General features: G+C 44.5%; 1 protein-coding gene across 1 annotated transcript in view; it reads left to right on the forward strand.

The window, feature by feature from the left end:
• The window catches only part of ncoa2 (nuclear receptor coactivator 2), a 130,085-nt gene that overhangs the window by 91,640 nt on the left and 14,549 nt on the right, over positions 1-23,896 (forward strand). The window contains exons 12-19 of the mRNA XM_080752203.1: positions 11,156-11,381; positions 12,978-13,169; positions 16,540-16,743; positions 17,220-17,349; positions 17,893-18,070; positions 21,309-21,611; positions 22,359-22,436; positions 23,385-23,865. Of these exons, the coding sequence (XP_080608329.1) occupies positions 11,156-11,381; positions 12,978-13,169; positions 16,540-16,743; positions 17,220-17,349; positions 17,893-18,070; positions 21,309-21,611; positions 22,359-22,436; positions 23,385-23,865 (1,792 nt within the window). The remainder of the gene's footprint in view (positions 1-11,155; positions 11,382-12,977; positions 13,170-16,539; positions 16,744-17,219; positions 17,350-17,892; positions 18,071-21,308; positions 21,612-22,358; positions 22,437-23,384; positions 23,866-23,896) is intronic.

Consider the following 23,896-nt stretch of genomic DNA (forward strand, 5'->3'; position numbering starts at 1 on the left):
GGTCTCTCTCATGTTTCCTTGGTGCACTGCACATCTATGGACTGCATCTGGTTGTATTCACTGCTCTGCGTGTGCAGGCTCGGCTCAGGCTGAGGGAAGCGATCAGCCCTAGGCTTCAAACAACTGTGACATTTGGAAGAAAGCCCCCGTGGCTCTCAAGCACATTTGATCCTGGTTACATTTGGCCACCGTCATCGGGGTTTGGCAAAGGGCTCCGGTCAGACCTGGCACTCGGACGGAGTGTGAGAGAGAGTAGGAAGCGAGAAGAGTGAGAGAGGCAGGGAAAGGAGAAGGGAGAGCGTGAGCAGAGAGAATGAGAGGAGGGAGGGCGGGCGCTGCCTGCTGAAACCTGATATTTCCATGTAACGGAGGAAGCAACGAGGTCATGTTTTGTAGTGTGTCCAGCCCTGGACTCCTCCTGCAGCCAGGGAGAGAAAGCAGCGTTGTTGTTGTTGTTGTTGTGTCAGTGAGCCTGTAGGAACATCTCTCTATCATACTCTCTCTCTCTCTCTCTTCCATTTCTGTGGCACATTTCCCTGGAAACAGACGACCGAGAGGGGGGGCATGTAAGCTGCATGTATATGCCAGGCCACTTGGGCATATACGCCAGAGAGAAGGAGATAGGGCGGATAATGAGTTTTGTTTTTTTGCAGCTGAAATGAACAAGAGATGAGGCAGGGGGACAGAGAAAAAGAGAGCGAAGTGGTGGTGGTGGTGATGATGATGAGAGAGGTGTAGAAACTTCCCAGCAGGAGAGAGTCCAGCCTCGGCAGGCACAGTGAAAATGATGAGCCATATGCTCGTGGCTCGTGCATAACACCCCCCCCACACACACACACACACCCCCCCCATCCCCCACTCCAGCTACCATGGCGATGCAGGAGACAAGGTGGGAGGAGGTGCTTGGGAATATAGAAGAGAGGGAGGGTGGATACGAGAAAAACTGAACAAAAAAAATATAACAATGGAACATCTCGCTCATAATGAGGTATGGTGAGATGGCGCCTCGGAGGCAGAATAAGGTTAAACAGATGGAGTGTAGGGGGGAGTCGACTCTCAGGAACAAACATTGCAGGTCGTTGTTGAGCCCTCGGAGGGTCTTCTTCGACAACGACTGCGATCGCTGGCACAATGGAGACCACAGTCTGTGTGTTTGCAGATTAACTTTACAAGTAAGACGCCTTAAGGGCGAGAAGCCTTAAGGGTCGCAATCACCCAATCAAGGGTGTTTTGTCGTTTACTGTCACAGGTACATTTTTGACCAAACCACACAAGCTCGATATGTATGATCAAATCGGGATTGAGCACTTCGATGTACACTGGCTGCTATTGTGCAACTGACAAAGCGATTTGACTACCAATATCGCTGAGACTGGACAGATTGTTGTCACTGTATGGAAATACTAGTGTGCATGCGCAACGGCACACTAAATTGTACCAGGCGTTTCATTGATCTTACACCCCGACTTCCAAACTAAAAAAAGAATATGAAGAGGCAGAGGGAGGGATGTCTCATTTGCATTTCACAGTTGTCCAGTGATTAAAGCACTCGTAGGCTTCAAGCAGTGATGGCGAGGACTAATGTAAATTTCACGGTGGCCACAATAGCTTATGGTTTCTTTGTCTGCCCGGAAAAGAGGGCTTTTGTTAGGCATTAAAGCAAGCCGTGACTTCATTAGAGCGGTTAATATTTGTGCGAACAAGTTTCTGTTCTTTATGAGAGGATCACTGCTCGGCCATGTGTGAAGAGTGACTGTACTATGCAAAATCCCTCCCCTACGCTGACCACCCCCCCCCCATCCCTCCCTCCCTTCCTTCCTTCCAGCTATCTATCCATGTATCAAACCCTCTTTCTCCCTCTGCCTCTTCCTCTCTTCTCTCCATCATTGTTTGAGGGCTGAATTATTGATGGCCAGAGCAGAGCTAAATGAGAAATCAGAGCCATGCTCGGCACCAGAGGCTGAGCTGATGGCTGAAAGTAGTGAAGGCATCACCTGCAGGCATCTCTGCAGCCTCAGGGAGACCGTTTTATCTCTATGTCAACAGTGTGTGGACTGCAGACTATACCATTAAAACATGTCTGCAGAAGCTGGAGGAAAGGGGGGGGGGGGGGGGGTGTTCAGTTTCCGTCTTTGCTATTCTCAAAAAGAGGAAAAAATTTAGAGGTTTTTAAGGTCCACTGACGTTTGGTGGGTTAATATGAGTGAATGATAAAGCTTGAGGAAATCACCATACAATGAGTTTAAGTTGACTCTGTTTTAGAATCATCTCTCAAGTCATTGAACACTCTCAAACTTTACCCCCTACTTAGGCTAAAAAGCCTGCTATTCTCCCCAAACACCAATGGTGGATGAGAATCGCATCATTCACTCTAGGTGACACAGCCTTCCAAAACCACAAGCCTCAGCAGCATATTGTGATAGATGGAATGATAGAGAACAAAATAACACTGATTAAGTGTTCAATAGCATAACAAGATTACAAGTGCGGTAAGGTGACGCTATGACTCATAAAATCAGAGGGTGAGAGTTTTCTCTGTGAGACTATCCCCCACCCTGCTGTCAGGCTCCATATGCCAGTGGTTCCCCAACATCTTAGCTCGAGACCCAAAAGGGAAATGAGACGTTTGCCTGGGACCCAAACTAGTGAAAACAGCAGATCTACAAGCTTGTTGATCGGCTATTTTCACTACTTCTTTAACATTTGTTTTCTAATTTATGGAATTTATTCTTTTATTTCTTCATGAAATTACTGAAAATTTAGCTTTTTTTGGGGAATGTTTTGAAATAATAAGAATCAAAAAGTAAATGTAGGCATGAAGCGACCCATAAAAATGTGTCCGCGACTCACAAATGGGTCCCGACCCAGTGTTTGGGAAACAGTGCCATATGCCACCTACAAGCAGTAACACAGTCGTGTTTGTTGTTGCAGCAGCCCCACTTGTGACTTCAACAAGGGGCTTTTTCGGCTTTTTTTGAGGATACACCAATTCTCTCAACAAGACTATTTTAAGCCCCCCACCACCCCCACTCCCCCACTCTTCTGCAGGACTGTCACTTCTGCTTCTCCACATCTTCCTCTCAGTTCCCTTTCTTCTAAAAAACTTCATGACTCATGCCCCCCCCGCGCCCCGATTTGCTGGCAAAGCCTGCTCTGACATTAGAACATTATAATTAGGTATGTGTTACATTAATACATTAATATGGAGCAGTTCTTATTATTCTTTAGCGTCAGCAGTGACTACACCAGTCCTCTGGCTGTGTGTAATAATAATGTATCGTTCCATTATAGCGGCCAAACAACTGGCTTGAGATGCACACAAGAGGAGCAGAGCAGAGATGCACAGAAAGGACAGCAGAGGATAATAGAGATTGATAGAAATAGGAGCCATTAAGGGTGTAGAGACGACCAAAGGAGTGGGGAGAATAGATTGTGGGAGGGGAGGGAAATGGAGAGGAGGAAGAAGAGAGCAATCTGAGAGCATACAGGAGAATTACATCATTCCTGACCTCATTAGGACTCTCTCTTCTCTCTCTCTCTCTCGTTCTATCTCCATATCCTGTATCTTGACATGGCTGGCACTGTAAGAAAAAATTACCATCAGCGTGTGTGTGCGTGTGTGTGCGTGTGTGTGCGTGCGTGCGGCTGTCGATGCTGTATGCATGGACAAGTGTGGACGTACACAAGGTCGAGTATCGTCGGAGAGACGCGCTTCCAGCACACACCGTGGTTTACTTGGTGCATACTATTTAATTCCTGTCAATAATTTGCCTTAGTCATGGTGTTTGGTCTTTTGCGTGGCTTTAATATGGCTGACCCCACCATGTGCTACTGAGCAATATGTTGACTTCTACAGTGATTTATATACACCAACACATTTGATATATATATTATAGGCATATATTTTTTTTTCTCTTTATCTTTATAAATTCAACAGAATATTTTTATTTGCAACACAAATATCTCAACGTTGCTTCAACCTTATACCCGTGTTATTCTGAAGTCACATTTCAGTTGATGAAAGATATGGAAATAGCGGAGGCACCTTGTTGAATGACATGACTGAGGGAGATTATAGGATGTGTGGTGGGTATCTGTATGCTCATGTTATCAGCCAGCATAGACCCCATGTAGGGACAAACCAGTCTGTTTCTCTGTACATTGAGAGCCTGTGGCAGGGAATACTTTGTGTGCTGCTCTCTGGTGGCGGCTCACAGACGGTACAACTTATTTACCTTAGTCCCCTGGGCCCCCCTCGCCCTGAAGCACTGCGCATACAAAAATCAATGTTGATGTTTCAGCATAATGTGGACTATACTCCTTTTTATTGTAGTGAGCATCTTTTTCCTTTTAGCTTTTTACTTAACCTTTGTTTATCTGAGCAAATCCCACTGTGGTCGAGAATCCAATTCGCACAGGCAGGGGAGACCTAGGCTAAGACAGCTGCTGCACATTTAGTTACTGACATAACATCAATGAATAAACATGAGGGGAGGAAAGGATAGAGAGAGAGCTTAGAGGAAAAAGTGTATTTTTTAAAAATCTGCCAAATAAGCATGGGCGATTAATCTTCCAACAGTGATTTAGTTGAAAGTAATGTCCAGATGTTTTAAATCTTTCTGCAGGCCTTGGGTGGCAGACCCATGTCTATCCAACATGCTATAGGAACAGTCTGCAATGATGATGCTAATTAATATAATATACTGTAATGCATGGTTAAGGGTTTAATCAGACTAGTCAGTTTAGTCGATTCGAATAGCGTTTACCGGTAGATCGTATAAGGAATTTAAAAATATATTGAAAGAAAAACCTGCTTCTCGATTATTTGATTAACATGAGCAAAGTTATTGTATTCGATATATTTTTGGTTATTTGCCCAGCCGTAGTGTATACAGTATATGGCTACAGTATGTGTACAGTATATGTATAGCCTATCATACGTACTATCCTATTATAAAATGAAGAAACCTCTGTCTGTCTCATTTTCTCCTCAGTAGGCTGACCAATTAATCTTTTGCACATTTCCCAAATTTTTCACCGTTTGTTAGTGTTTTTGTGAACGCTCCTCACAGGCGATGGTATCCATTGTCATGGTTGCAGTCCCATAGCCCGGATGGACGGTGGGTAGAAATGACGGGTATGGTCTAATCACTGTGTGTGTTTGTGTGTATACTGTATACCGTTGCTGTCTGGCAGAAACTCTTCACAACTCTTGCAGATCTGCAAGCTAGAAACGGGCACGAAGGGACATGTTTTGAGCTTGTCAATCTGCTACTTTTGCTGTTGGTTTTATATATATATATATATATATATATTATACCTGTCGAATTTAGCGCGCTATTAACTAGTTAACTCACAATCCTTTTAATGCCGAGAATTTTTTTAACGTGCGATTAACGCAGCTGATGTTTGAGCCTCGGTGCGCTCCGTAGTATAGAGAGTGAGGAAGCGAATGCGCTGACAACAGTCAGTCAGTGTGTGATGCGGCTAGCAGCAGGGCTAGTCATAGTATGAGACCCCATAACTCTATGTATGAGACAGACAAAACGGCGGAGATTTTTGCAGCAGACAACCACAATATCACCGATGACGGCGTCGCGCGCATCAAATACCGAAGTGTCGAAACGGCACATATGTAGACAGCGCGAGCCCCAGACACACACGCTCCCAAGAACAGGAGCGCTCCAACTTGTACACGAGCACATAGTAGCTTACGTCCTTTATACAGTGCTTCCCAGACCCCCGCACCAACACACAAACAGTGACCACCAAATGCATGCAACAACGGCCAGAGAACCCACATAGCAAACAGGTTTGGCCCAAACCTGTTTGGGCCTGTTATGGCCCATCCGGCTGTTATGGCCCAAATCCAGCTGAAATCCGGCAGGTCTGGCTGACTATGGCTTGTGTGCCACACATCTCCAACGAGCCATCAGTGTCTCTAGTACTATCATAACAGCTGGGTTTCTCATAGTGAACTAGGGTGCCCAATAACACCAGTCCAGGGTGCCTCAGAATACTTGGATAATATTTAGAATGTATCAATATTACTTAAATTAAACCAATTTAGACCCTCTAATGCCTCATGCTTGCTTTGTAAAACACCCCTGAGTTGCACTGTACTTGAGTTATATTTATACACCAACTCTCTTCAACAAAAATAGCCGATCTACAAGCTCTTGTAGCATCTTGTAATGAGCTTGTAAATCTGCTACTTTTGGTGAATATCCCCTTAGAATAGGGATGCTGGGGTTTAGTGATTGAATGCCAAGTTTATTTTAAATCTATCCTAATGAAAGATTTAAGGGAGCCTCCGCACACTTAAAAGTGTGCAAAATCATGTTCTTTATTTTCAGTTAAATAAAGTGCAAGCTTTTGGTCATAGACCTTCTTCAGGCATGCAGCACCTCGATGAGCGGTGGTCCTTTCACTATTAATCTGTCCTAATGGAAGCAGATATTTTCTCAAGTTGTTATATGTTTGTCAGGCCTATTATGGACAGTATTTGTTATTATTCCAAATAATAATAAATATGCTGTATTTGCATAAAGCAAGTAGGCTATTTGTCTACTCCCGTGTTGATATATATAGTATATAGAGTATTAATATCTGTTTAAGGTAGATTTAGAACAAATACAAAATATGCGATTAATCGTGCGATTAACTATGGACAATCATGCGATTAATGGGATTAAAATCTTTAATCGACTGACAGCCCTAATATATATATACATATATATACATATATATACACACACACACACACACACACACACACACACACACACACACACACACACACACACACACACACAGACACACAGACAGACAGTATATACTGTATGCGGCGGTGGGGCGGCATAGCTCAGGGGTAGAGAAACCGTTATTAGAGCATGAAGGGTTCCCGAAGGGTTCCCAGTTCGAATCCGGGCTCCCCCTGAGTTCATGTCGAAGGGTCCTTGGGCAAGACTCTGAACCCCACATTGCTCCCGGTGAGTAGGTTGGTGCCTTGCATGGTTTCCTCCGCCACCGGTGTATGAATGTGTGCGTGAATGGGTGAATGTAATGCACAATCTCTGTAAAGCGCTTTGGATAAAAGCGCTATATAAATGCACCATTTACCATTTACCATTTATGCAAGTTTTCCCAGTACGGCCTTGCTTTGTTTAAGGCTGTTGTGTGAACAGCGCGTCCCCAGCTGCACTGCACTGGGCTGGCTCAGTACACTTGTTTACAGTAGGGGAGCACAGAGCAGTGCAAACTTTGGTACCGGCCTGTGGCCAAGCTCCAGACACCTCATAACCATTCTCCCATCGTGTCGTCAACCTGAAAAACACTTTGTTATATCACAGCTTTGACAACTTTGAACCCTATGCGTATTCCCATGGGCCTTGTATTGGGTGCGTTCGGAAATGCGCACCCAACGCACTGGTGTGCCATGTTGTCGTTTGTTTATTTGGTGCACTTGGTGCGTTGCCGTACGGAAATCCAGTGCGCAGCGCACCGGTGTGCAGAGTGCACGCACTCACCGACCCTACTAAAAAGATGGGGTTTGATGGTGTGGTGCGTCGGTGCGGTGTTTCGATTGGTTGGTTTTCATGGCGGTGTCTCGCACTTCTCAGCTGTTAACAATGGCGTAGGAAATGATAACAAAATGTACTATTTGCTGCTTTATTGGTGCTTTGGGCTTTAATTGTTACACACCCATCAACGTGTAAACTAACAGCAGGTAGGCCAATGTCATGAATTAAATTACGCTCCCTATCAATAGCAACGTTATGTTAGCAACTGCTGCTTCAGTGCTTTTAAGAAAGTTTTCCGACTGAAAAAGCACACGGTTGCCTCTTAACTCAGTTAGCGCCGGGCGACTTTACGAGCGACTAGTTCACTATGGCGTTTGGTGCCGAGCGACTCGGAGCGACTTTTATATAAAAGCATTGTTTAAGCTTTTAATATGTGTTTATAGACGGAGCGAAATGGTTAGCTTACCTCAGCTAATGTCCACACGTAAACCGTGAAAAAAAAGGATACGATTATGACGTCACCTTTAAACCAGGGCTTCCTGTTGACAACAGGCCTCTGCTAGCGTTAGCCTCAATGCAACCATCCGACCCTCACGTAGCTTCACTAGGTCGGATTTTGATTCTGAAACTTTCTGTGTGGCATCTATATACGTCCCGATGCCCATACCAATGGTGGTTTGAGACGATCAAGCACGAATTGAACAGTATTGAGCTGAAATGGTGACCGGCGGCCCGTCCATGTTAAGTCAATGAGGACCAAGTCAGCGTCTCATCCTGTTATGTGGATTTAAACAGGCTTAACATGGGACCATGTCAGTGTATGGTGTATGGTGGTCTCTAGTGGTCATCTGGTGGTATGGTATGCTGAACGTGCATTCGTTAAGGTGGTCTGGTTAAGGTGGTCTGGGGGGATACAAAATAGCTATTTCCTGGCGTTATAAGCGCACATTCATATTCATATTTTGGAAATCTGGCCCTGTATGAGTTAACTGGTCGTTCGTAAATAAGCCACACTGAATGCACTCTCAACGTCACCGCCCACTGCACTCACTACACTGAGCACACACCCGGTGCACATTTCCGAACACACTCATTGAGTTGTACCTCATTCCCATGGGCTGCACACTCAATATCTTAACCAAAAAAGCCGATCTACAAGCTCACAACGCAATCATGTTGCGACGCTTTGTAAGCTTGTAGATGGTCTATTTTTTTTTTCTTTTTTTTTCTGATAGCTCACATTTGTTGTAAAATACAATTCATGTAGAACCACCCATTTGCAGTGTGGCTGCCTTAACATCACAAAACACTAAGAAAATAGCTAAGTACCACAAAATACAGACATTACATTAAACAACAATATAATTAAAATAAAATAAAACTAGTCATGTGCCTGGGAGTGGGCACAGTACATGAGGGATTGAATGTCCCTGAGGAGTCTCAGAAGTAGTGTTGGAGAACCCAGACCGGTGCCCGTTGGGCAGAATAGTCTCCATTGATGTCCAGTTGTGCAATACCCGTTGTATCCGTCTGTCTCCCTTTCATGCCCATACATTATATGGAGATCTCTTATCTCTGTCTGTCTGACTCTCTTTTTTGCCCACACATGGTGTTCCGTGTCCAGGTGGGTCTATGATGTCATCTCCAAATTTGGGCACTGTTGTCAGTCAGTGATGTCAGTCATCTCCAAATTTAGTCACTTGTTTCATCATGTCAGACAGACATTATTTGGGCATTTTTTCAGCATGCGGCTGTTACCATGGTGGCAACTCTGTTTAATATCAGTATGTCATCATTTAGACTGTTTCACCCGTTTATGCCCATGTATGGTGTTCTGTGAGTCAGTGATGTCAGTCAGTGATGTTTGGCATATTGGCTGTTACCATGGCGGGGACACTGTTTAGTATCAGTAATGTCAGCATGTGGACAGACGGCGGACAGACATTCCGTAAATTAATAGTTAAGATAGACAAAGATCGTCTATTTTTAGTGAATGTTTCCAGTGGTGGTAGGGTTCAACTGGTTAATTCATCGAGTGTGTGCAGGAGGGGGGAGGAGCCTCTAACTTTATCAGTGATGTTGCTAGGTTTTCAATGTAATGGGTCCCAGGACCCACAGGTGGCCATTCAAATGGGTCCCAGAATTATTTTATGGGTCCCGCGACGACACACGCTTTATGTATCAACGGCGAAAACATCAAAAAGGACTTTAATTTAAACAAATAGTGGCAATTTTCTGGCAAATAGCTACTTGTATGTAGTTAATAAAGGACAGAAGCATGGATTTACAAGACAATCTCAATCCTCTCATCAATAATGCCAGAACACACAGCTGTGGAGACTCCACCACATGCAGCTCAGATGGTGCAGTGAAATGATTGATAGCATTCTGGATAGTGTTGTATGCATCCTGGGGATGCAGGGATGCTTAGTTTAATGAGTCCTTTATTAAAAATATGGGTCAGGGACTCAGGATGCAGGGTTACTGCTTTATAATATGTTTTTCAAAGATATATTGGACATGGAAATGAGAAACAACTGTCTGACAACAGAAGGCGATAAGCACCAGAGGAGTAGTGCATTGTCTGATAAGCCAAGTCAATGTGAAGTGTGGCCTAGATTTGCTGGAAAAGTGGTCCATTTCAGGCTGGGGTTGCTGCTGTATTATCAGCTAGGCCGAGCCTCTTATGTCTCTGATAAATAACACCTTGTCTAAGTCAGTGGTTCTCAAAGTGTGGTCCGGTGGTCCTTTAGGGCAGGGGTAGGCAACGTTTGTTATCAAAAGGCCCAAAAATGTATACAAAATCTGTCTGGAGTTGCAAAATAGTTATCTTTTCATTCTTTTTCTGGTCTTTCAATATTACTTTTTTATATGGAACAAGATGAGCCGAGTGCAGGTTTAGCAATAGGGTGATACCTCCAGTCCTGTGGTGTTTGAGGTGCTCGAAGTTAATATAGAGTTAAATCGAAAAGGCCACTAACGACTTTTATTGGATTTTTAATATGCAATAGCCCTATCTAAATAAAGGCTTTTTAGCTGTTCCTTGGCTCATGAGTGAGCTTGAAGAGTTAAGGGACCCCTCGTCAATTACTTTTTTATAGTTTGACAATTTCTCAAAGCAGATCAAGTATACCAGTATGCTAGCAGCGTTGGCGTTGAAAGCAAACAAACATGTCCAGGCATTAATACATTCTTTATTTTCCTTCAATAATTGTTTCTTTTCATCTGGTGTATAGGTGACACTTTTTCCTTTACAATAGGAGAATCAAAGAATAACTGTATGCCTACAATATAAATTAATGATCATTTAAAATGTAAAAACAAAAGAAACCCTTATTCCTTTACTTACTACTTTGCCCAAGCAACTGGGAGCCACGGGAGACTGCCTGGGAGCCATGTGGCTCTAGAGCAGCAGGTTGCCTACCCCTGCTTTAGGGGGTTCCATGAGTTCCCCAGCTAAATTTGGAGGTCCTTACCGTGAAATAGTTTGAGAAGCGCTGCAATCTGACACGCTGCATATTTGTGTAGTGCACATAAAATCATTCTAGATGGTATCTTTCTTAGTATAAAACTCTTCTTCACATTATTTTCCTGTGTGTGTCTGTGTGTCTCTCTCTGTGCCTCCTGCCCAGTCATCGGAGCTGGACGACATCCTGAATGACCTGCAGAGCTCTCAGCCCCAGCTGTTCTGTGAGCAGAGGCCCGTCTCGCTGCCAAGCGCCATGGACAAGCAGAACATCATCAACGACATCCTGCAGATGTCGGAGACCAACCCAGCTATGGTCGCACAGCAGCAGCAGCAGCAGCAACAGCAGCAACAACAACACAGGGGCATGGGCCCTGGCATGGGCCCTGCAAGTGAGTCCAACAGGATAGTAGACTGACAGAAAATTGGGGGAGAGATGGGGAGTGAGGCGTTATTATGATTCACACCACAGCTCCAGGAAAACCCCGCCCACGGAAGCTTTTGATTGGCTGAACCGGAGCTAGGGAGCGCTTCTTTTGCACCGTGCGGAGGTGCCGGGTGGGAGGACCTCCTAAACCTAACCTTACCAACCTCAGTAAAACTATGCCTAACCCTAACCTCAGTAAAACTATGCCTAAACCTAATCCTAACCCTAACCTCAGTAAAACTATGCCTAAACCTAACCCTAACCTCAGTAAAACCATGTCTAAACCTAACCCTACCTGCCGACACTGGTGAAACGAAACGAGCGGCTCCGCCTGGAGCTGTGGTGTGAATCATAATAACGCGGAAGGCACACGCGGCAAAGGTCGTCCGGATCGGGAATCGAACCGGCGACGCCGCTAGGCATCCATGCCTATGTGGCAATGCCTAAGACAAGTGGTATGTGCCTGGACCAGTAGGCCAGCGGGCATCCCGTAGCTGCGCTATTTTAAGCTGATAAACATAGACGAAAAAGATGAGGAACAGACATCGAGTCTAGTACAAGAGATTCATTACGAACCTTTACTATATTAGTACATTTCTTGACGATTACTGGTTAAACCATTAACGTCCCTAGGCACTATGCAATTTGTTGTACATTGTTTCATGTGTGATCGGAGTGAATTGAAGCCTTCAGATCCTTCAGTTACACCGATATTGTTATGTATCTTGGATGAACTTTCTTGCAATATATCAATTATTGCAGATATCGTGTTTCGTGATATCATTGTTGAGGTCCAAATATCGTCACAGTATCGTATCATGGGTTACTTGTATCGTCCCACCCCTACTCGCAAGAAATCAGGTTAAACTTTTCACCAATAGCATGCTTAAAATAGGCATGCCAAGGTTAAAGTTGTTAATTCCCAAACCATCAGGTAAAATGGGGGCACCTGCTGATCTAGAGGTCCAGGCACACACCATATAGGCTCTGATGCCTGACAGCGTGTCGCGGGTTCGAGTCCCGTTCCCGACAAACTTTGCTGCGTGTTACTCCCCATCTCTCTCCTCATTTCCTGTCAGTCTACAGGCATAAAGAAATGACCTGATCATCCGCATTTCAGGCGTCGTCCCTGCTGTCTACATATATCGTCATCACGTGCATAACACGTACCAGCTCTTGACGGATGTGGCTTGTGGCTGAACAAAAATTATGTTATTTTGGTTCATACATATTCTCATCTTATACTCTTCACTTTGCTCATAACTACGGCTGGGCGAAATGACTTCACATCACACCAATTGTTTAAATCTTTTGCTTTGATTACAAACGAGTATATATATTTAAAAACATAATTGCCTGATTGCCATATATATTTTTTAGTTTTCGTGTTGAATTGTTCATTTAGAAGAAAATAATATATCAAAGAAATAATAAAAACCTGCTACTCAATTATTCAATTGACCTACATGAGGAAGATCTGTCATCGCTTCTAAATGTCAATACTGTATATTTCCTGGTTATTTGTCCAGCCCTACTCCTAACACGTCCTTCCCTTCTTCAGACTTTGCTGGTGTCCGGTCTGGCCAGCCAGGCAGGGGGCTGCCTGTGAGGAGCGTCTCCCTGGACATGAACCAGCAGCCTTCATTACAGTACCCCATGAGGGCCAGCAGCCCCTACACGCTCATGCAGCAGCAGCAAGGCATTGTGGGAAATCACGGCATGATGGCCAATCAGGCCAACATGGTCAATGCAGGTGGGTGGAGTTGGCCGGGTATGTTTTTTGGTGTTGCTAACAAATAGCAGATCGTCTAGATCAGTGGTTCTGAAGCGCTGTTCAATATGTCTGCAACCGCCACGCCGGAGCTACTGCGAAGGGCGGTGACACTCATGGTGCGTTCAAACCTGGATAGTTTGAGCGAACCATCCGAACGGGGCCGAGCGACGCGGCCAGTGGCTTCGGTATCTTCTAAGTGAATCTAAGTGAAGCAACCTTCACTTCCCCCCGACTCCACCCATCGCGTCCTGACAGCCAATCAGCACTGATGTTGTCCGGAGACGTGGAAATGTTTTGGGTGTTTTGTTTTGGGACGCGCTTTTTTCCAGGTGTTTCGCCTTGATTCTGACGTCAGTGACGTGACATATATTTTTTCCAACGCTGCCCAGCGCGACCAAAGTGAAGCGATTGAAGTGACTAGAAACAAAGAAATAGCTTCAGGTTTGAACGTAGCATCACCCCCCGGCTCCACCGGGCGCGTAGAGCGTCGCGTCAACGTCAACGCTGGGAACGCTCCCGTTTTAATCAATGAAGGGTGCTCCACTGCCGACGGTAACGTCAACGTCGGTCGCTCCGGTGACGGCGTCCAAACTCGAAAATCGCCCCGGTTCAATTTTTTGACGGCGTCCTCAACGTCCAGTCATGTATAAAATATGAATAAATGCATTGTAGGCTATATTTAAATGTAGGCTATATACTGTACATGCGTTTCTACTGTTGGCTATCCATTCGGGTGACTAGATGTCCCAAAATTCCTAGCATATTTGTTTATGTAATTACAGCGGTCTACTTTGATAATTTTTTTAAAATTAAAACGGGCTATAATCATGACAAAACAAAGTGGTCAGTGGTGCATTGCTGCTCTCTGCTGAACATAGTGTGCGCTATACGTTCACATTCAGGTCACAAATAGTTTTATTCCTGTTTGAAAGTGATTTTCATGTTGATTTGGAAATGGGCTATATTGGCCATAGAATGAGTAGGCTACCTCACAGTCACAGCCGCTGCGCTGCGGTGGAGCCGGTCGGACGTCAATGAGACGGCGTCAATGACGCCGTCAAGACGCAGAGCAGCGCGACGCCGCCAGTGGAGCCCTGGGGTCAGACGGCAAGTCTCAATGCCATGTAATGGTGACAATAAGCATATACTATATAACGTAACCTGTGCATTGGTTCATGTAATGGTGACAATAAGCATATACTATAACGTAACCTGTGCATTGGTTCCAGTACGGGTCTAAAGGCACGTCGTATCGGATCTAATAATCTCCTTTTCAGACGGGTCCAGTAAATAAAAAAATCTCGTTCGGATCGGATCATATTATCCTCTGGTCTGTTTCCCTGGACCCCAATTTGAGAACCACTGGTTGAGATTTTTGTGTCATCTAGTTTTGTGTGCCGTTCCACTCTTCGCAACGTCTCCCTTGAAAATGTGTTCCTGGCAAAATGGCTAAAGTCTGTATACTGATGATTGGCTCCTTTGCAATGTACCTAAGCAGCCTTCTGGCCCCCAAACTGTGGAATGAACTCCCCATTTCAATTAGAACTGCAGACTCACTCCTTAGCTTCGACTGTAGTCTGAAGACTCACCTCTTCAGACTCCACCTTAGCCCATAGCACTTACCGTAGCACTTGCCCACCCTTGCCCTCATAAATGTCCGATGTCAGGACATCTCAACTTGGCATCCTATCGTACATCGAAGCTACAGTGTGTATAGCTTCGATGTACAGATTATTGATGTTTTTGATTGTTTTTTAAATTTATTGAATAGGTTCTTGGTCTACTTAAGTTTTTTTATTACTATTTCTATGCATTTGATGTATTAATGTTGATGTATTACCATGTGCTGTCCTTGCTTATTGTAAATCGCTCTTGATTAAGAACATCTGCTAAATGCCTAAATTGTAAATTGTCTGCTTTAACACAAATTATCATGTAAAGACGAATTAATGTTTATATTAGTTGTATGTTACGGCAAAGTTTGTTTTATCTATCCTGTCCAGCTCTATTAATTCTAACCTACATTTGAAACCATAAAATTGTCAGAACTTGAGAGATAAAGCATGTCTGTAAAATATGCACGAGTTGCCACCTCTGTTAGGCAAATAATCGTTTAACCCATTTAGGCCTAGGATTATTGACTGCTTTAACTACTGAAAAATAGCAGATATACAAGCTCACAGCGCGGCACCGAGTGCCGCGCTGCGAGCTTGTAGATCTGCTATTTTTGAAAAATCAAGATTTTTTTTGCAAGTATTTGAATATATCTATTTAAAAGCGAATATTTGTAACTCAAATATTTGCTTCTGGGGGTCCCTGGAACAACATATTTTGAGATGGGGGTCCGTGGCCAAATACATGTAATTTCGGGGGTCCTTGACATGAAAAGGTTTGAGAACAACATGCTTTAGAAGAAGGATTTAGAAGTCGGGTCAAAGCTCGGGTCAAAGATGTTCAAAGACTTGCACACATTTTCACGATTTTTCAAAAATAGCAGATCTACAAGCTCGCAGTGCGGCACTTGGTGCCGCGCTGTGAGCTTGTATATCTGCTATTTTTCAATAGTTAAAGCATAAAATCATGGTTAAAGTGGTTAAAATCTAACGCGACTCGGGCGCGTTCCAGGTATTTGAGAGTTAATACAAGAAGTCTTTCTAGTAAATCACACCATGGCAGGGAAATGTCTCCTGGAAACAATAGATGGTAAATCAAAACATTTAGAAACGCCTTATTTCACTTCCCTGACATGTGAAGTATAACCTCTAAATGATTTTTGGTTGCCTGCCAAGAGGTAGCTGGTGTAGACACATTCACCAGGCACTGCAGCATTTCAGTTTCATTTGGCTGGTTGCTATGGTGTTGGATTTCCAAATCAAACTCGGGAGTTAACAAGTAACACTGATTGATCTGTTGCTGCGCAAACTAGTTTGCATTACTGGCATTGGATTTCCTCTATTATCAACTGTTACTGACGTAATTTCAACCACAGCAATGGAGAAACCACAGGGCAACCCACTTTATCTCACAGAAATTTAGCGGAAAGCCTGAATTCTTTTTTCTTTTTTTCTTTTACAGTACGTGTGATTCAATTCTGTAGCATTTTGTACCACTTACATCTCTCTCTCTCTCTCTCTCTCTCTATCTCTCTCTCTCTGTGTCAGTCACAGCTGGTAGTGACTCATTTCCTTTAGCAGGAAATGTAGAGGCAACCACATTGGAGCAGAACTCTGTCACTGTCACATGTGATATCCTCTGGATTTATATTGTGGATGTCACAGACCAATACCGCATCTGTGGCATCTGCTGTGTTCTTTATTGTCAGCCTCGCTTTCTGTCTCTTCCAATCCAGGACTCATGGGTCCGGGTGGTCCTCGGCCAGGCATGCAGCAGCAGGAGGGCTGGGTCGGGTCTGCCTCAGCACCTCCTCCTGGAGCTTCTGGCCCCGGTCAGCAGGGTGCCATGCAGGGCCGAATGGGTCCCAACACTGCCCCTCTCAGGCCCAACAGTCAGCCAGGGCCCAGGCAGATGCTCCAGTCCCCAATGATGGCCAATGGTGAGAGCCTGTCCTACCTGAACACAATGCAGAACCAATAGAGAAGAGACCCCACTTCGCTACTAGTAGACTAGATACTTCTCTTCAGGAGGGAAGTGGGGCTTGTGAATGAAGTGTCCCATAGCATTGCACTACAAACACCAGCTGAATGCACTTGCATTTTGTTTTACCTCATTGGATCAATTCTGGGCCTATTGGCAGCAATATCACTGCTTCAGTGTTGTAAAGATTGCCACCTTGTGGCTTACCATGATACAACATAGAAAATCTAAACTCGTCATCTCATCTTAGTCTCATAATATTTAAGCCAGTCTCATAACTGCGTTGGGTTGAAGTGCATACTGACTTCAGGTCAGCTTCACAACCCCTGCTCCTCAATCCTCATCTGACATCTTGGTTGTGAAATTGCAGAACTTGGTGTAATGTCGGGCCTCAATGACTCTTCTCTAACCAGTTGTCCTTCCTTGGTCATTTAGCCCAGCCAGGTATGGAGATGGGTATGGCAGCCCACCAGTTCTCTACGCAGCAGCCCCCTCCCAATCAGACAGCCCCATGGCCAGACAGCATGATGCCCATTGACCAGGCATCCTTTGTAAATCAAAACAGGTAAGATACTTTAACTGATAATATAATCACTGTAAAATGCCCATTGACTACAATTAACACCACATTTGACATGACTGCTGTCAACTTTCCAGCACATACCGTAGTTTGTTTGATTTTGGATGAAGTACTATGAAAATCATCTTGCAGAGACTTTCATTTACGGTCTAAATTACATTATTATTATTTCCTTACTTTTTTTTTCTTTTTCAAGCAAACTTGTAAGACAAACTGTACACAAACTTTAGACAATTTTTACATCAAGCAGAAACAAAATAACAAAAAGAAAACCAGACACTTAAAATAAATGAAAATCATCAGATCCCCAAAGAGGGCAAATGCAATAGCGCCCATAAAGTGTATGAAGTCACAACAGTTTATGAGGTATTTCCATTATCATCCTATCAAAGCATTTCCTTGAGAGTAGGGTAAAAGCCCCCCAAACCCTATGATACATTTCACCTTTCCTCTTCAGAATAGAAGTTGTTTCTCCTCACATTGGGGGCTTTTCCAAAATAAATACAAATAAATCTGTCCTTTCCACAGGTCGGTGTACCCAGGTCCCCAGGATGAGTTGGGGATGTGTGCGACGGGGCCTGGCTCTGCTGACGGAGGGGTGCCAGACGAGGGAGCCCTGCTGTCCCAGCTTTACACTGTGTTGAAGGACTTTGATGGCCTGGAGGAGATCGACCGCGCGCTTGGCATCCCTGGGCTGGTAGGACAGGTGAGGCCCACCAACAGTATGTTTCACTTCACTGGCCTTCTGTGCTTCATGCTCATGTTGTTTGTGATGAAATTCCTTTCAGTTCTTTCTTGGGCTTTTGTTTTAGGTTTCATCAAAGTCTTTGTTGTTTTGTTTGTTCTAGTCCAGGGGTGTCAAACTCAGTTTTAGGTACGGGCTGCATAATGTGACTTTTCGTGCGGGCCGGATTACTTTTTGTCTGTGTGCATGCATGCATGCTCCCAAAGCTGAAAGGCACAAATGCTGTCATAGTATTTAGTCACAACACAAAACAAGACTGGGAACATCTTGGGCTACTGAATTATTATTATTTTTTACATAATTATTATCCCACGATTTTGTAACCCATTTTTTCACCCAGTGCCAATTACCTAAGCTGTAATCCTGGGCTCTGCTCTCCCTCTGCCGCGCCTGGGGAGACAACAGACTGACCTCATGCTTCCTACTGATTAGGCTACTGATTTAAGGTTTAGGACCAACAAGGAATGTATGTATAGTATACTATATTATTGCTGTCAGGCAGAAACCTTGTATCTCCATATTTCAATATTCAATATTATACTCCATATTTTAAATGAATTCCCTACTTCAACATACAAGCGTGTGCCACAAAATAAGTGAAGCCGTTTATTATATTTGCATTTCATACTTTATCACATCTGTACAGGAGCTTTCTGCCTGCAGTGTCCAAGCATCCAATTCACTGTAACTTTAAAGGAGTAGTTCACCCCAAAAATGACTTATTTTCTATCAATTGCACACCCCATGAAACCATGAATTCATACTTTTTTGTTTTTGTCACATTCCTAAGCCAATAATTTGATGACCGGGTGTATTTCCGGTAGGAGACACCAAGAGTCTACTTTTTGTTTCCTACCAGATACATTAGCCGGTAGGAGACGGTAATCAAATGATTTGCTTAGGAAAACGACAAAAACTAAAAAAAATAATTATGAATTTGTTGGTTTAATGTCTTTAATAATACGGAAACACCTGTTTAAATAAACGACATCTTGAACACCAGTTCATGATGTTGATGAGCAAAGCCCCTCTGCTCAATCCAATATTATTTTTTGACAAAAGTCTGTCAGTTCTGCAGTGTTTCAGCTCTTCATAAACAACTACAGCTACAAAGTGCCTCGGCACCAGCTCCACTACTCCTCGTGACTGTCAGAAAGGCATCAGCAAACAAATAAATATTCCCATTTGAGCTTCAGCGATTATGGAGAAGGCAAGCAACGTTTATTTGTATTGCACTTTTCAACAACAAGGCAATTCAATGTGCTTTACACAAAACATCAAGTAAAGGAGACACATTATAAAACGACAGAAGAAGAAGAGAAGAAAGAAAGAAGAAAAGAAACTCGATGAAAGGCAGCGGGCAAAGGTGATTTAAAAGAAATAAGAGAGGCTGCAGCACCTGCCATTTTCTGGGAGTTTGTTCTAGATATGTGGTGCATAAAAGCAAAATCGTCCCTGATTCTCTCTCCTCATGCCCTTCGGTACTGCGTTGGCGTGCAGGGGAGACAACATAAATGTTGTGGTAGGTGCATACACACAGCAGGTGGTCCCCTGCCCCGCCTCCATTGTTGTCGTTGTAGAGACAATGGCAAAGCCGCCAGTGAAGCGGCGACGAGGGCTGAGAGAGCAGCTGCCGCACACAAATGGATAACATAACTGTGAATATTACCTTTCTCTTTTTACATTTTTTAAAAACAATGGTATTACATTTTCTTGCCTTCTCACAATATTATATTACAGTGTAGAAGTTACTTCCAGGTTAAAGGTTTCTAAGCTAGAGCACACCCAGAAGCCCACACTCTGCTAGGGATCAAATGATGTTTGCCATGTATTTTAATTAATAATAATAATTAGACCTATTTCATCCCACAGGGGAAATTCAGTTTTCAGCCTCGCCCAGGTGAGTGCGTGGGCTTTAGGGGTTTAGTGTCTTGCTCAGGGACCCCTCGGCACATTGCCGGGGAATTGAATCTATGAGACCATATGCTTCCCAGGCAGGCTCTCTACCCATTCAGCTATGGCTGCTCCCAAAAACAGATAGTTCCAGTCCTTGATTCTGATTGGCTGAGTCCTGTGGTAATATATGAAATAATGAACACACAACTAGCTAGGATCACATGTATCAGTATCACTGAGGCAACATTTTGTTTAAAATATTTACAGTGCCATTCCATGGATGTATTGCAATGCACAATTTTGTTTTTCATATGCCAAGGTAAGAGGAGGAAATAATTTAAAACAAGAAAGATACGATGGCACGGTGCCGAGTGGGAACCAAAATGAGCCACGACGATCATAAAAAAAAAAAAATGGATTATTTTCATTCAAAAATAAAACACAACTACAATTAGGCATCATAGAATTGGATTGTTTTAGGCAATAAGATAAGACTATGCTGGAATTTTCTCCACCACCTAAATAATGAGTCACAACCTGCGTGCGTTCTCAAGTTTCATGGTTTGGATATGTTGTGGACTGTTCCCCACCCGTTCTACCAGTGTGTTAAATTGTTATTTATCTAGCACCAACATTGGGACAAATCAAATGGCGAAAGTAGACTATCTTGACACATTACATGTAGATTGTTTGCACGCTCGCGTGGGTCGTGTGTGTGTCCAGTGGCGTTAAGCAAAAGCCACCCAAATGCTGGCCACTTGGGTGGCCAGCAGCGGCCCTGGTAACAATTCTAGAAAAGCAATAACTTTGGTTCAGTTTAGATTCAACATGGGCGAAGAGAGTCGGAATCCCTTCGCTCTGCTTCAGGCTTCCTATATGTCTCTTAGCCATTGTAAAATTCATGGTAAGCCACGGCCTCTTCTGTGGCTTAATGCTTTATTATACACCAGGTATGCACCGGTGCTTTCTCAGTCACTCACTCCTGGGCCGTGGTCCAGCGGTTTGAGTTCCGTTCCCAACAATCATTACTGCATGTCTCTCCCGTGTCTCTATACGTTTCCTGTCTATCTCCACTTAGAGCTGTAAATAAAGGCAGAAAAGTCCCAAAAATATATTTAAAAAAAGAGAGAGAAAAAACAAAACAAGACAATCAGTCACTCACTGCACTGGTGTAATGGAGGGGAGGGAGTAGGACTTGGAAAGACGACACACTAGAAATATGAAACACAGACCCTAAACCCATAACATGCCAGTGAGTGTGTCCTTAAGAATCATGCTTAAGCCGTGTGTCTCCCTTGGACAGGGCCAGTCAGTGGAGCAGGACCAGTTCTCCCAAGAACCCTCCATGATGCTCGACCAGAAGCCCCCCATGTACGGCCAGCAGTTCGCCCACCCACCCTCCCACATGGCCCAGAGGGGCTACCCTGGCAACCCCATGCAGGACCCTGCCTTCCACCCCATGGCTGGACAGATGGGCCCGCGGCCAGGTTACCCCATGCTGAGAATGCAGGCCCGGCCTGGGCTCCGGCCAACCGGGGTGGTCCCTAACCAGCCTAACACGCTACGGCTTCAGCTGCAGCATCGGCTACAGTCACACACACAGCAGGTATGCACACCCACACACACACGCACACACACACACAGGTTTGCTCACACACACGTCTGTGTTCTGACAAACCTGCACACTGCTGCAAGTACTGCTGTCCATCGATTCCTCGCTCTGATGCAACCACTGGGTCTTACGGTTGATCAATAGCTGTTTGATGGTGCACACAGATAAGGGGGAGGGTGTAGTTAGCCTTGGGGTTGACATTTTGGCAGGTCTCCTGTACATACTGTAGTAATAGTTTGGGTAATTGAGTTAATCTGCCACCTGCTGGCAACTAGTGGTATTTATGATGTAGAATTGTAGATGATCATTGTTTATCATTGAAAAGGGACAGAAGGCAATAGGTCATAGTTACCATACAATGTACTTTTGCATTTCATTTAATTGACTGCTAGTTTTGCACACTAATTTTAACTTTAACTTATAAAGAAAAGGAGAGTAGAATTTCCTCACATGATGATATACCTGTATATAGTAGGGGAGCGCGGAGGTGCCGAAAGTCGGGGGGACGAAGATTTACGATTCTGTCCAGTGGCATTAAATACATAACTCATAACCTCATAGTCCACTTGAGACGGCGCGCCTCCGTTGTCTCCACCGAAAACAAGCGCTCCCTTACATCTCACCCCCACCGTTGTGCTCAGACCAGTTGGGAAACCCGCACACGCATATAGCAGATGGTAGTAGTGAATGATGTGAGCTAAAACCTCTCCCTCTCTACCTCCCTCTCCCTCCCTCAACCAGAACCGTCAGCCAATGATGGGCCAGATGAGCGGTGTGTCCAATGTGAACCTACCTCTAAGAGCCAGTGCTCCTAACCAGGTCTGTGTCCACTGCCCTCGTTACAGTAAACACTCTACACGTTATTAACTCCACATATTATTGTGACACAGTTGCAGTGAAATTGGTTTGCCTATCATTAGCACTGGTTAAAGGGATATTTCACTTTCAAAAAAACTTTTGGTAATTTTATCGTCTAATCAGGCTTTTATGAACACCCTGAAGAGTTTTTAATTTGCTTGATTCAATATTTAGATATTTGATGTAAATGTTACCAGGCCCTCCAGGCCTAGGGCCTCTCCCCACACACACCCATTGTAACTTCAAACTTCATTTTAACCATGATAGATTCATTAAAAACACCCATTATCTTTTCTGGTGACTCATATTACCCTCCTAATACGTGAGCAGGCCGTATTTTTTCGATAACCTTTTTCATTTATTTTTAATAATTATTTTTTGTATTTAATTTTTTTCCACTTTCCCAAATAATTATTAAAAATTATACGATAACAAAATATTCTAAGTTTGGGTCTGAGAAGCTGAATCTCATCAAAGTAAGCCATTTACCATAAGAGGGAGTGGGTTGTTAGCTGATTCACCACCACAAACAGTGGTAAATCAGCCAACAACCCACGACCCTCGAATGGTAAATTGCTTCTCTACCACTTCTACCATATAAATGAAAGAAAACACGGTTGTAACTTGCAAGGTTATTTAGTTACAATCATTAATTGTTTCAGTGGGCGGGGTCCATGAGCCAACTCAAGGTTGTTGACTGATTTACCACTGTTTTAAGCCAATCAGAATCCAGTATCTGAACATGTGACCACAAAAAGTGGTAGAATGCAGAATAAATAGTGGACCTTGATGTTGAAAACCACTGGGTTAGGTAATCAAACCGATAAACTCAACACAGCCATCTCTGTTTTTTCTCTCGTCTCTCCTCTTCACCTCCGCCGTCACCTCCCGGCCCTGCCCCTCGTCCAGGGGACCATCAACGCCCAGATGCTGGCCCAGCGCCAGCGGGAGATGGTGACCAACCACCTGAGACAGAGGCAGCAGCAGGTGCAGCAGGCGCAGCAAGCGCAGCAGGCGCAGCAGCAGCGGAGCATGGCCATGCGGGCCCAGGGCCTCAACCTGCCGCCCAACATGGCGGCGGCGGCCGGAGGCATGAGCAACCCCCGGATCCCCCAGGCCAACCCCCAGCAGTTCCCTTACCCACCCAGCTACGGTACCAGTACAGGCCTGGCCTCGCCACCGCCACCCACCAGCCCCTTCTCCTCCCCTCTCTCCCCCAGCCTGCCCTCTCTCCCCCCCAACTCCCAGCTCCACCTGCATGGCACCTCCTCCACCTCCTCCTCCTCTTCCTCCTCCCAGATGATGATGGGAAACGCAAACATGATGAGAGAGTACGGGGCCGTACTCAGCCCACAAATGCAGCACAGTGCCTTTCAGTTTCCCAACTCAGGTACTGCCCCTCTCCCATCCCCCCTTCCTCC

The sequence above is a fragment of the Nannobrachium achirus genome (assembly GCF_963921795.1).
Source record: "Nannobrachium achirus genome assembly, chromosome: 21".
NCBI lineage: Eukaryota > Metazoa > Chordata > Actinopteri > Myctophiformes > Myctophidae > Nannobrachium > Nannobrachium achirus.